The sequence below is a fragment of the Haemaphysalis longicornis genome, unplaced genomic scaffold, assembly GCF_048455015.1.
Source record: "Haemaphysalis longicornis isolate Haplotype H1 unplaced genomic scaffold, Haemaphysalis longicornis Haplotype H1 scaffold_2, whole genome shotgun sequence".
NCBI lineage: Eukaryota > Metazoa > Arthropoda > Arachnida > Ixodida > Ixodidae > Haemaphysalis > Haemaphysalis longicornis.
This window is the reverse complement of record NW_027526295.1, coordinates 71,858,509-71,872,383: the sequence shown is the minus strand read 5'-3', so window position 1 is coordinate 71,872,383 and position 13,875 is coordinate 71,858,509. Positions and strand designations below refer to the sequence as shown.

The window sequence follows — 13,875 nt, the reverse complement described above, 5'->3', positions numbered from 1 at the left end:
GCCAGAGCCATTCTATCAGCAAGGTGACTTGTCACAAGACAAGTCCCCTTGTTGTAACGTTGACTTGAGCAACGTCTCCATTTTCTGAAGATTTCTCATCATCTCAGGCCTTCATCTTTCCCTAAAAACCGCTCTGGTTTGGCTTTCTTGTGGGCAGTGTGGTCCTTAAAAATTCACCGACAGTCTGTCTTTGAAAATGCTTGAAGTTTTGTCAGTTAACCAGCACAATTCCAGTGTGACTCACAGCCCTGTTGCGTGAGCGCTCCAGAAGGGATGTTCTCTCGCCACGTGATTGGTTGGAGCATACAGTTGCATACCTACATACTGGAGGGAAATCTTGGCAAGCTGCGCTTCATCGAGCATGCCATCATGCTCTGGGTAGGGACGTTCCACTTGTCCTTGGCATAGCTCATGAACAGGCTGAAAAGTTGTCTGCGGGTGCAAAAAAAAAAAAAAAAAAAAAGAGACAACGTTACTGTAAAATGTTATGTAAAGTTGTTTTATCAATAGAAAAATTCAGCTCCAGAAGATCTATTCGTCAGGGACAATTTAGAAGCGGCTTCATGCTAGACGAACAAGAAAAGAAGTGTTATTCTTCTTTGTTGATTTTGGCTTCAATACTGAAAAGAGGCCATGTGGCTAGCCAAGCCAAGTAAGGGTGGAACGTCGCTCGCTGCCCTGTGGCGCCCACGACGGAGCGCGATTGCAGCAATAGATCTCCTCCTTATATAAATTATCAGAGTTACTCCATATCAAGTAGTTATTATCAGAGTTACTCAATATCAATTAGTTGCAAAACTCCCTATACACCACATGTATCACAAGCCAGTCCGCAGTTGGGCCCCCCTATGCTGGCTAAACAGGGGCAAGTTGACTATTGTGTCATCTGTCAGCAAAAAGATGAAGTAAGTACCGTATTTTCACGCGTATAACCCACACCAAGGATGCGAAAATTTTAGTGGCAAAGTAGGGGTGCGGGTAATATGCGGGGTTTTTCTTTTAGTGGAGCTTCACAACAATCTGCGCTGGTCGTGAAGCTCCTACGCAGTAACACTGGCTAAGCCTTCTGTGGCAGTGATTGTGCAAAACATACAAGGAAAAGGGAGAAAAAAAAAACGACGAGCACACTCTGACAACTGAATTTTATTGCGGTGAGTGTATTCCATTTGCTGAATATACACTTTTTGTCTACGTAGTATGTGATGTGTTGCGTGAGCATTAGCGTTGATGCAGCCTTTCCTGTATCAAAGGTGCAAGCAATGCGCGAGGGTTTTTTTTTTTTTTTTTTTCTTTTCTGGCGGGCTGGAAGTGGGGGTGCGGAATATATGCTGGGGAGGCTTATATGTGCGAAAATACGGCACTTAAATGCTTGCGGCTGCTGCCGTAAGTCATGAAAATAAAAACCATGGAAACTTAAGTAAATGTTAGCTTTTTTATGCCTTTTAATTTGAAAAGTAAGGTTTATTGTATTAAGTTGCGCTATTAAGTAAATGTTTAGCAGAGTCCAGTCTTGCCCCCAGAGTCTTGCCCCCTAGGTGCTGTTCCAACTCACTTGCCCCTCAGTTTCCACAAAGCAGGGGCACTTGTGCCGCCCTGACTCTGAAGCGCAGTTTCATGACTGGCGTATATTGAAGAACTCTGTGCATGAGTGTGAAACTTTATGAGTGGTAGGAGGGAGTCGTAGAGTGGCACCAATCCGATCCGATCCAATCTTCCACAGCCGCATCAACGTGGAGGTGGCGCGGCGCATGTGCGACCTGGGCACGGACCTGGTGGTGCTGGAGGGCATGGGCCGGGCAGTGCACACCAACCTGGAGGCCCGCTTCCGCTGTGAGGCCATCAAGGCGGCCGTCATAAAGAACCACTGGCTCGCCCAGCGCCTGGGCGGGGACATGTTCTCCGTCGTCTTTCGCTATGAGCGGCCACCACCACAGCCGCCGAAGCAGCAGCCGGTGGGTTCTGGAACCCTCCTCTCCTTCACTCCCTCACCATCATGACAGGGAGAGCATGTAGGAAGAGCCCCTGAAAAGCGAGCAGGTGAAGCCAGATTTAGGATGTCCTTACGCATTACTCCTTCATTGCAAGGAAAAGCCAACTTCAGGGGCACTTTAGCAGCTAGGTAATTGACTTTCGATATACGTATCAGCACTTATATCCATGCTGGTTTACGTGACTTTCAATATACGTAATACAATAAACGCGTGTTAATGACATGAGTCGAAATTAGAAGAAGAAATGGGTGGGGGTAGGGCATGTAACGCGAAGGAAAGATAACCGTTGGTCATTAAAGGTAACAGAGTTGATCCCTAGAGAAGGCTAGCGTGGCAGGGGGCGGCAGAGAGTTAGGTTGGCAGATGAGATCAAGAAGTTTCCGGGGATAAATTGGTCACAGTTAGCACAGGACCGGGATAATTGGAGATCTATGGGAGAGGCCTTTTCCCTGCAGTGGGCGTGGATAGGCTGATGATAAGGATGATATATATCAGGAGTCACTGTGATTTCTTGTTTGATATAAGTGTAATTTTTGCTATATATTCTCATTATAAATAAACTGTTCTGAAATAGTTCGATATAAGAATTAGTTCAATGTAAACATGTTTGATATTGTCAAGTCCAACTCTACTCACAGCAGCCTCCAATCGGACATTATGCTCAACTCGTAGTAAATGGTTAAGTGTCCTTGCATTTTTTTTTTGCACTCTTTGACACGCTTCTGTGACATCAGAATTCTTTTGGCTTGATGGTCAGTGCAAACGATGAAGTGGATATTTTTGTGGTGTTCGCGAATTCTCGACCCCAAATTTCAAATGCAGAAGGATTTCACGATGTGGTATTTTTGGGGAGTAGTGCAAAGATATTTAAGTAGGGTTCTCACTTGCACAACGAAGCCGACTGGGGCTGTCACTCGGCATCACTCACTCTGTCTCTCATTTTGGCCTTTTCAGGAGTCCAGTTCAAGCATAGCTGCGAGCAGCGTGCCGGTTGCAGCGACGGTTCACTGACAGAAAAAGTCCGGCCTCCCGGGGCGAAGTACACGTCAACTGTGCGCCAGAAGGAACTATACGTTGTCTGCAGGAAGCCTCTCGTCTTTCTTTCCGTTTTCTTTTTGCATTTACCTGCCCTTCCGTTATCCGGCCTCATCTGGGTGACGGAAGGAGCCAGGAAGTGTGCGCTGGTTAGATTCGCAAGAAACCAGTTGTGCGTCCTTTTTTTTGTCTTGTGCCGAGTGGCAGCCGTTTTAGTTGATGTAAATACACTCTGTACAGAGACTTGCACGCGACTCTTTTGTACATAGGACACTTTAGGCAGAGGGCGCCGGCAGAAGCTTGGCCCCATATTCTGTAAATGTTTTTAATGCAAGGGCGTGGGTTGTGCGCCGCTCTTGTCGAATAAAAGGAGAGAAAACGGATGTTTCTTGTTTTATTTCAACTCGGACGACACCGGGACGTATTAAGGACGTCCGCAGTACGTCAATTTGCTGTACATTGTTTATTTCAAGTCAAACGACATGGACATGTGTTTAGGACATCCTCAGAACACTAATTTGATGTCCACTATTTATTTCAACTCGGGCAACATGGAGACATATTAAGGACATCCTCAGGAAGCCAATTTGATGTCCACTAACAGTCAGGAAAATGTACTTGGATGATACTGTTGTCCAGATTCTCGACATCCTCTGCACATCCTGAGGACACACCAAAGTATTGTATTAAGGAGATATTACGGGTGCCTAGTTTCCATCGCCATTTTCGGTTTACCGTGTGCGAGGTGTGGCTACGTTATTCTATGTACTTTTTAAGAGGTACGTTTACAAAATTTCACAGAAAAATATATGAAACACATTTCAAAAGCCATATGGATTTCATGTTCACATTGAAGCAGCAAGGAGGTGTTGCTCAGAATGCGGTGCAATTATCTTGAGTAGATTGCAGGCAAGTTGCCATCAGTCCAGTTGACAGTATGTGTTGTGACTTGAATGATCAGGGATTCAAGGAGAAGCTGAGAAGCCAAATTTTCATTATTTCGGTGAAATTGTATTGTCAGAATGGGAAAATTTCCACAAAGACTGAAGGAATGTCGTGATGTAGCCAAGGAAATTTGGACAATGAATGCACTAGCTGAACACGCCTACCAGCATAACTGCATCAGTTGGGCCAATGCTGCTATTATGGCAAAAGAATGAAATTTGGATTCTCGACCTTTTTTTGAGCTGCTGATATTTGCAGCCACACCGAATACTGCCAACTGGACTGATGGCAACTTACCTGCAATCTAATTCAGATCAATGTGCCATATCTTGTGCATATAAATTGACAACACACCCTTGCTGCTTCAATTGAACCCGGAACCCGTAAAGGTTCAGAAACATCAAAACTTTTATTTTGACCTGGTCAGTGACTACTATTTTACACTTCAAAATGAAACCACTCAACGGACAAAGGTTTGTTGAACATTTAACTGCATACCTTATTATTTTGCAATTAACTAAACTTCTTAGTTGTCTGTCGAGGCATCTTCGGCAGCATTGACAGCTCACATCGCCCTAGGTGGCTAGGCGAAGAACTGAAGTGAACAGTAGCTAGTTTCTAGTTGTAGTCAGCAATGTTCTTCGGTTCAATAGCCCACTAAAACGGAGTTCAGTGGGTCCATCTTGCAGACTTCAGGAGTGGACAAAAGTGTGCCAATGACAAGGGCACGAATAAGGTGGGTGGTGTAACTTACTTGTGTGCTGAGTTTTATGCCTGATGCAGTGGGGATGTTAGTCTCCTTCTGTTACCAGATAGGTACAAGCCTGGCACTTGCGGTGCAATGCAGAATGTTGATGTGTTGACGTGCTGCGCCCAGCTCTAAACAGACCTGAAAGATACCAAACCATTCTTGTTTACGAAAGGAGTGCGTAGAATTGAGCTAGGAGCACATTTTATACTAAAAAAAACCATGAGTCTCGAAAAAATTTCATCATTTCTGGGGCTCAAACCCAGACCATTCACCCCACAACCTGTCCTTCTGCCTGTGGGATACTGAGGTTGAACTGCGGAGTTGTTTGAGCGGTTACTCGAGAGAATAGAAGGGGTGTTCCAAGCGAACGAGCAGATAGCATTTCATGCATACAAGCAGAGGTAGGTTTATTCCTATGTGGGAACGGAATGTCCAAACTCTATGTCACGCCGCATTGAAATTGCTGCAATGTCACTGGAGTTCACGTAATAACTCTGGACTTTTTAGCCACAACTGCACATCACCTGAAGTTTAAATCTAAATTCATGGCTATACCTGTGGCTTGCATATTCAGAGTATCTGCGAGGGGCACTCTGTAAAACATTTTCAACTATTTTCTCGTGGTTGCGTGGTACAGGTGACCATCAGCACTTGTGCTTTGTGGCAGGAGACTTCTGAAATTACAAGAAAGTTGGCAATACCTTTTTGAGGTAATGATTTTCGCAGCTGTATACATTACCGTCGGAGTTTTCTGGTTTGCCTTTTTTTTTTTTTTTGAGCATATGTGCCATAATCGAATGGCTACATCTCTAAAATTCATGTAGCACAAATAAAAGTTATTCTGGCTAGTGACAAAGATAAAAAAAACACTGCGTGCGCAGTTTTCGCTAAAAAAACTCCAATGTGGTTTAAAGGGAAATGTCTATATTGGTATAGTTGGCCTATATTGGTATAACAATGTGTTGTGAATACGAATACACGTATTACTTGCAGCTGCACTAGTTGCTTAAAATGTAGAAAATTCCAAAAGCATGAAAACAAGTATCGCTGCTCCATACATTTTCCTGCACTATATAAATGTACACATTCTCTGACACCGCCAATGTTAAGTGGTGAAGCACTGGATTAGCAGAGCTTGCTTCAAGGAGCCATGCAGACAAAATACAAGTTTGTCTTATTCTACCGATTTCTGGTTGTTTAGTAGTGCCTGTGCGGAAGCAAACGATGCTTTATTCACTGAGAAATTAATACAGTTAAACCTCGCTGTAACGAACTTAAATGTAACGAAACCCTCGATGTAACGAACCACGAGATTTTTCGTAACTTCAAGTGTATGCACACCATGTATTTTCACCCTCTGTGCAACGAAGTCCCGTTTGCGGGAATTTCAATATAACGAAGTTTCATTGAGAACTTGGCACGGAATTTAAGTTGTAGAGGTATATTTTAGAAGGCGCAAGCGCCGAAATTGGGTCTCAATAAAAGGCGAATGGCAACACGGGCTGCCCAATGCCGCGGATGCAGCGAGCCAGAGAGTCTGTGAGCGAGCCCCTTGCTTACAAACTTACGTGACGTGCATACACGGCTGGCGCACTGTTTCTGTTTCTGTCGGAGCTCAAACGTCTACGCGGGCATCAGCGTGAACCACATGGAGCGCTCCCCTCAAAAACGCAAAATGCGCTCCGCAAGCCACAGGCCCTCTGACGCAGCCGCGGAGACCACTCGCGCGATGTCGGTAGCTCCAGTGACCGCTTCTAACCGCTCGATGAAACGCAACTCGAGGGGCAAACGCGAGAAAAAAAAAAAAAAGCGGATAACGTGGGCGGAATTTTCACAGTAAAGCGTCATACACGCCGCTTACGAAAGCGAAACTATTAAAAAGCTACACCACTGGTCACTTGTAAAATTTCCAACGTAGCTGACGCCGCCGGTGTCAGAAAGTCCTGCGAATACTCTCGAGCTTAACAATGGTTGCCCTTGCGACACTTCGCCAAAAGAACTTGACCGGGGATTGCCAGATATAGAGGCTCAAAACTGTGGTTGTTGATGTCTGTCTGTCCACGTTTATTCAGAAAAAGGGAGAGGGGAGGGGGAGAGAAAGAGTTAGAAGCGGTAGGTGGCCATCCTATTCCGGTAGGCCGCGCAGGGTCGCCGCCGCCTTCGCCCGAGAGATCAGGGCTTCCTGGTCCTCGAGCTGGCAACTGCGCAACGCGCTCTCCCATCGCTCTACAGAAGGGGGATCGGGTGGTTGGGGGTTCAGTGGGAACGTCCAGACATTGCAAGGTGCAGGCAGTGCAGGGTCGTGTCGGGAGTGTTGCAGCGTGAGCAGTTGGGTGCATAGCAGGTGGGGGAGATGCGGTGGAGGGCGACGTGGACGTATGTGTTAGTTTGAAGTCTTCGCCAGATGCGGGCGTCGGGAACGGAGAGCGAAGGGTGAGGAGGGGGATAAGTGCGTCGGGAGGCCCGGTAGTGGTACAGGATGTCGGTGTGGGTTTGTTGGAGAGGGGTCAGAGCAGGGAGACCATGGTCTAGGTTGGGGCGGCAGGCCTCGTCTGGGAGGGCCCGGGTGAGAAGATCGCGGGCCGTGGCGTGAGCCACTTCGTTCCCAGGGAGGGATGTGTGGTTTGGTGTCCACACGATGCGGGTTAACGGTAGAGTGCGGCGTTGGGACAGGATGTGGAGTGCCAGGGTGGAAACTCTGCATTGAGCGTAGCAGCGGAAGGCGGCTTGAGATAGCTCATGCTACAACTCCAACTGTCACGAGGCTCAAAACTGGGTGCAATTTTTAGGGGCGAAGCTCCTTAGGGCGTGGGTCTGTCCATCCTCGACGTATGTATGTAGCCACCTCTAGTTTAGTTCTTGGATTGTTTACTAGATGGCGTGGCTACCTCTAGTTTAGTTCTTGGATTGTTTACTAGATGGCGGTACTTGTATATGATGAAAAGATGCGCTTGGATTGTTTACTAGATGGCGTGGCTACCTCTAGTTTAGTTCTTGGATTGTTTACTAGATGGCGGGGAGCGTTGTAATAAAATCCGTTCGCTGTTGGCGCGCGCTCGGAGTCGCCCGATGGATAAGGCTGCAGATGTGCGAGCCCGCGAGGCAGAAGCGCTCCGTGAAGCTGCGCGACGCCGCCGCCAAGATCCTGCCGTACGAGAGCGGGAGGCCGAAGCGTGTCGTCTGGCTGCGCGACGCCGCCGCCAAGATCCCAGCGTTCGAGAACGAGAGGCCCAAGCGTCACGGCAACGGCGCGAGGACCCTGCCGTACGCGAAGCGGCACGGCTGCGGCGCGAAGAGGATCTCCAAAACGTCAGAGAACGGGAAGCGGCGAGAAAGCGCGCGTATCGGCAGGCAGACCCCGATGCAGTGAGAGCTCGTGAGGCGTCTGCAAAACGCATCAGGCGAGCTCAGCCCCAAGGTGCCGACGCGCGGTTTAAGCGAGACTTTCTAGACGTTACGTTCGGACACAGATGTAGTGGGCGAACTTAAGAGTCACGGTTTTACCGATGATTTCCCCTCAGGAGCTTCGCCCACTCATCATCATTCACCCCGTGGATATGCTGTGAATTTTTTTTTCCATGCCCAACTGCTTCTCGCATTCAGCATTGCAGTGGTACTGACCGGACCAACCTAGTGCGCATCGCCGACTACGCTTTCTTAGCTCATCACTGATAACGATGTCAATTGGTGTAAGATTGGATTGGATTGTCAGGTAGCTTCAGCTCAACTTGCTCAGAGAGGGAGAGAGATTTGGCCAAACACGGGGGCTGGGTGTTTTCGGGAGATTTTCGTTTCAGCCGTACAATCGCACAAAACAGTCAAAAATACTCGGAAGTCTCCCGGACAAATCGGGAAGCCTGGCAAGTATGAATTATAGCCTTCGAAGATTATGAGAAAGCGTTTGATTCGGTTGAAACATCAGCAGTCATGCACACATTGCGGAATCAGCGTACGAGTATTATGCAAGAATACTAGAGGATATCTACAATGGGTCCACAGCTACCATAGCAAAGTGGGCGTCAGACAAGAGGACACAATCTCCTATGTTATTCACAGCATGTTTAAAAGACGTACTTCAGAATATTGGGTTGGGATCACATGGGTGGAAAGGTTAATGGAGAATGCCTCACTAACCTCGGATTTGCTGATGACGTTGCCTTGCTAAGTAGCTTGGGGGACGAATCGCAAAGCATGATTAACGCACTGGACAAGCAGAGTAGAATCTATCGTTGGCCTGAAAATTAATATGCAGGAAAATAAAGTAATGCTTAATATCCTCTGGACAGCACAGCGGTTTGAGATAGGTAGCGAGGCTGTGGAAGTGGTAAGCAAATAAATCTACTTAGGCCAAGTAGTGACCCCAGATCCCAACCATGAGGCAGAGATAATGATAAGAATGGGGTGGAGTGCATTCAGCAGGTATTCCAAGATAATGAATGGGGTCCTAACATTGCCTCTTAAGAGGAAAGTGTATGGCAGCTGCATATTACCGGCACTCACCTGCGGGGCAGAAACTTGGAGGCTCGCATGAGGGTTCAACTTAAACGGAGAACGACTGAGCGGGCAATGGAGCGGAAGATGATATGTGTAACATTAGGGGACAAGAAGAGAGCGGAGTGGGTCAGGGAACAAACGCGTGTTAAGGACATATGCGTAGAAATTAAGAAGAAATGGGTGTGGGCAGGGCACGTAATGCGATGGCAAGATAACCCTTGGTCATTAAGGGTAACAGAGTGGATCCCCAGAGAACGAAAGCGTTGCAGAGGGCGGAAGAAAGTTAGATGGGCAGATGAGGTCAAGAAGTTTGCGGGGATAAATTGGTCGCAGTTAGCACAGGACCGGTATAATGGGAGATCTATGGGAGAGGCCTTTGCCCTGCAGTGGGCGTAGGCTGGCTGATGATGATGATGACTATGATGACAGGCTTTATTATAGCACACAACGGCCGTACTGCCGTGAAAATTAGCAGCGACGTACAGAAACGGTGCAGAGGAGTTGCCACGCGTGCTCGGCCGGAAGTAAGCTTCCACCTGAGTGGACCTCCCCTTTGGCAGCATCCGCCAATAGATAGTTTACCGCGAGCAGTTAGACCCGCCTAAGGCGGATGGTGCTAGCGTTGCACTCGCCCTTGTGGAATTTGAGCACACGGCAGTTTCAGTTTTTGCCGTATGTTGCCATGGTGGGCTGCAAAGTGTGTCGTTAGCAAAATGTGGATAGCAAAGGGAAAAAAATCCTGGGGCACTTTAGCCTGCTGAAGTGATATGAAGGCGAAAGCCAGTGAATTATCAGACTTCTTCACCACGACATCGTGTGTGCGTCTCTTCGTTCATTTTCATATTCCTTCATCTTTTTGTCGCGAATTACTCCGACAGCCAGACTAGCCGCAAATCATGCATCAGCGTCTAAGTCGTTGCGCTGCTGAGCACGAGGTCGCGGGTGCGATTCCCGGCCGCGGCGGCCGCTTTTCTGATGGAGGCGAAAAGCAAAAACGGCCGTGTGTACGAGATTTCGGCGCACGTTAAAGATCCCCAGGTGGTAGAAATTAATCCGGAGCCCTCAACTACGGCGCGCCTCATCGCCTGCGCTGCGTCGGCGCGTAAAACCCTTCAATCAATCAATCAACGCATCAGCTCCGGTACACCGGACAACGGTACACCGGGCCATTGCCACCGACCCCCCTCCTCCCACCGTGGATTCTCACCCCCTACTCACGTACAAGAATATTCTCACACACTACAAGCTTTCTCGTCGCATCTTCCCTCCACGTGCACCTCACCCGTCTCTAACAAAATCACTCTCCGTCAACTTCAAAACCGGACCTTCCCTCACAATGCCCTTCTCATTTAATCTTCCCCACCTCTCACTCACCACAGTGCAAGTTTTGCCCTGAAAGGGGTACACTTTATCACATAGTATGAGAATGCTCCCACACGCCCGACCTCCCTCTCAATCCCCACCCCTCCCCTTCACAGTGGGCGGCGCAGCTGTCCAGCTCTGAACCCGGCTCCCAGCTTAACCTGGTGAGACGGGCCGGGACTGTCAACCAGAGCCAGAGACTCCTGGACTAAGGAGTCTCCCCACTGGTCTGCCTCCACACACGGAGTCGGATTGGGCCTCAATAAAAGTTTTATCCTCCTCCTCCCCCACAGTCTGAACCCTGGTCCGCCCGCATGCGCCCGTTCTATAAAGGTGGTGCCACGTGCACCTGCCATGTTGCACGCCTCAGGATAATTTTTGTTTTATTCCGCAAAGGTACCGGGTTAGTTCCGCGCTTACAGTACGTGGCTGGTGCTCTGGCGACCCGAGTTCAAATCTCACATGAATCGAATTTATTTTCTCTTCACAGCGGCGTGGATTTCGGTAGTATTCGCGTTGACTCCGACACCTACGACTACTAAGGTCACTTTTCTGGTATGCGATTTCATGTCAGCCCAGTCAGAGCTCATGCTGGTCGTCACAAAATGGCGCAGGGCGTTCCGGGGAGCTCCACTGCATGAAAACGTGTGAAGGCCCCAGTGCAATCGTTCGCTCCCGGCATTTTCTTACTTGCGGTAGAAGAATTTCAGCATTTCTGGGGCTCAAACCCTGGCCGTTCACCCCACAATCTGCCATTCTACCTCTAGGATACTGAGGTAGAATGTCTCTAGTGAGGTGGAGCGACGGGGTAATGTGAGCGCTTAAACCACATTTACTGCATGCTAAAGCTTGATGCATTTATATGCATCATATTATAGCAGTGGTTCTCAAATGGGGGGCCCCGCACTTCAAGGGGTCCGCAAGGGCATTTCAGTGGTCCGCGAAACCCTCTCCGAAACTTTTGAAACCCCCCCTATTCATTTTTCCTTTTTGCTAAACCTTGCTAGACGTTTTAATTTTGACGTTTAATTTTTGGCGTAGCTAGTGTAGCGTAGCCAGTCATGGGCACATTACCAGTCAAAAGTAACATTGTTACAGTTACAGTTACATAAGCCAAAATTTGCAAAAGTAACTTGCTACAGTTACTGTGAAAAAGTAACCGCGTTACTTTTCACATAAATTTAAGTAATTGGTCATAAAACAAATGACTGAGTGCGGCTAGAGAAATGAAATGAAATGAAATGCGGCTAGTCGAAATTGCACGTGGACCATAGACAGAGGGAACCTTAAAGGGGTCCTGAAATACCTTCCGCCGATGCATGGATGTACATGTAACGAAATAAGACAATGTATTAGCAATCTCCTCCCGCAAGAATTTTGTTAAAGCGATGAGCATTAGCTGAGAAATCGTAAATCAAAAACCGCGCATTATCGTCGCGCCGCGTTTCCTCCTCTTTTCAACTGTTGACGGCGCGAGAGCACTCCCTCCCATGATGCTGCGCTAGTCAGCGGTGACGTACTTCCGCATTACGCTCCTCCGACTGCCGTCTGCTACGGGCAAGTTTTGTTGACACCATGAATTCCGCACTCCGCTCAAGGATGGATAAGCGAACGAAAAATCTGGCCGCATGTGTGCGGTGGCCTGGCCTTGCCCTTTCGCGGTGTGCGTTGCTGCAGTGCAGCACGCGACTTTTATTCGGCGGCGAACTCGCAGCCGCTGGGGAGGATCTTGCGCTCGGTCCCTTTCATGCACCGCGCACTGTTTATCCAAAAAGCGCCGTATCAGATGTGGCCCCGCTGGTGCCGGGTCTTATTTTGCGGTGGTGGTAATTCCTGCCGGCGCCATGTGAAAAAGACATTTTAAACCCGTGCACAAAACGCTTCAATCATCTGACCAGTTCAGCTTGGGGCGACGCGTGGTGGAGAGCGGAAACGTTGGCAAAACATGCTCCGGCGCGGCTCTGAGCTTTCTAGCATAGAGATAATATACTGACTCTTTCTAGCGCTGGAGCGAGCGCTATTTCTTTGACAATCTCAAACATCGGTTGCCTTGGCAACAAGGCACAAACCACTCTAAAGGTCAGTTACGGTTCCGTGATCCCGGTTCAGCTCGGGGCCCCACCTCGCGACATGTGGGCACTGCAGACGTACCACTCACTCTCATTAGGAAGTGTGAGATGCGTTTGGCATTACAGGAGGCGATGGTGTGTGTTGTGGACGCCTTTGTTTCGCGATTAAATGCGACGTTATGCTTCTGCGGGTGGATAGTGCTTCCCATGGTCTGGATTATCTTTCTCGAGCGACGTACGACTCAACGTCGCATGGGGTATGTGCAGTGTGCGTGGCTAAAAGCCATCTCGGCTTGCGCGCCAGAGTTATGCGACTTGCTGTTCGTCCACGCAAACCGCTTGCGAGGTGAGTGCCGAATTTACGACGGGCAGGAGGAGGCAACCCATCGTCTGTCAATCGCGGTTCAGACTTGCAACGCATGTTGTGACGTTGTGTTCGTTCGAAACGCAGCTCTGGATTGTTTTGAAGTGGAAAAAAATGTATCCGTCAAAACCGGGCATTCGGCTCAGGGCGTTCTCTGCGATTGCACGAAAGTAGTGCCACGGGGCTTCAACGTTTTCTTTATGGAACGTACTCCGGTAAGAGAATATCCATGTCGTGTTATGGCCGTGTTGCATTCAATACGAACGGTTAAGCGTTTGTTTACACTTGTTTCGTTTGTCGTAAAATGTCCAAGCACTCCGGCACTACGCTGGCAGATCAGCCGGCGAGTCGACGCTGAGCAGACGACTCATCTCTTTGCCGGAAGTGCGTGAAAAAGCTGCCCAATAGCAGGATGTCTAGCTCATGACGAACATCGGGGATTCGATGATGTAGACATGTGAAGATGGCGGCGTCCAAAAACACGAAGGAAAGGGTGAGAAAAAAGCGACAAACTTTGCAACAAAAGTGTGAGCTTTCCGCTGCGCGTAAAAGAGTAATACTTGGCCCAGATGACCTTGACGACCTAATCTAACGATTGCGCTACTTCATTTAGTGTGCTCAAAATGCCTTTCAGGGCCCCTTTAAAGTGGGCACACTCAGCCCAATACTAACAATCGTTGTGCACACCTCATTTTTTTGCACCAACTTTTTTGTTGTTGCATCAGTGGAGTCATTATGGGTTCCCTGTTCTCGCTGGGCCCCTCTGCGATGGTCTTTCTTTACAAGTGTAGGAGCCTTTATGGATGTCTCTGATCATAACTCAAGCACCAGGGTACACCGTGATACTGGTTCGAAAAGAAATGG

The 13,875-nt window shown here is 48.5% G+C and overlaps 1 protein-coding gene across 1 annotated transcript; it reads left to right on the top strand.

The window, feature by feature from the left end:
* The first annotated feature begins 1,685 nt into the window (after nucleotides 1–1,685).
* LOC144167185 (4'-phosphopantetheine phosphatase-like) lies at nucleotides 1,686–3,409 on the top strand. The gene is made up of 2 exons (XM_077696534.1): nucleotides 1,686–1,952; nucleotides 2,946–3,409. The coding sequence occupies exons 1-2, from the start codon at nucleotides 1,749–1,751 to the stop codon at nucleotides 3,000–3,002; spliced, it is 261 nt and encodes an 86-aa protein (XP_077552660.1). The 5' UTR covers nucleotides 1,686–1,748; the 3' UTR covers nucleotides 3,003–3,409.
* The last annotated feature ends 10,466 nt before the right edge of the window (nucleotides 3,410–13,875 follow it).

What these genes read in the sequence shown, in the direction of transcription:
- LOC144167185 (XM_077696534.1), top strand. Translation starts at nt 1,749, where the DNA reads ATGTGCGACCTGGGCACGGACCTGGTGGTGCTGGAGGGCATGGGCCGG. An exon ending in AGCCGCCGAAGCAGCAGCCG is followed by an intron (nt 1,953 to 2,945) that starts GTGGGTTCTGGA and finishes TGGCCTTTTCAG; the next exon opens with GAGTCCAGTTCAAGCATAGC.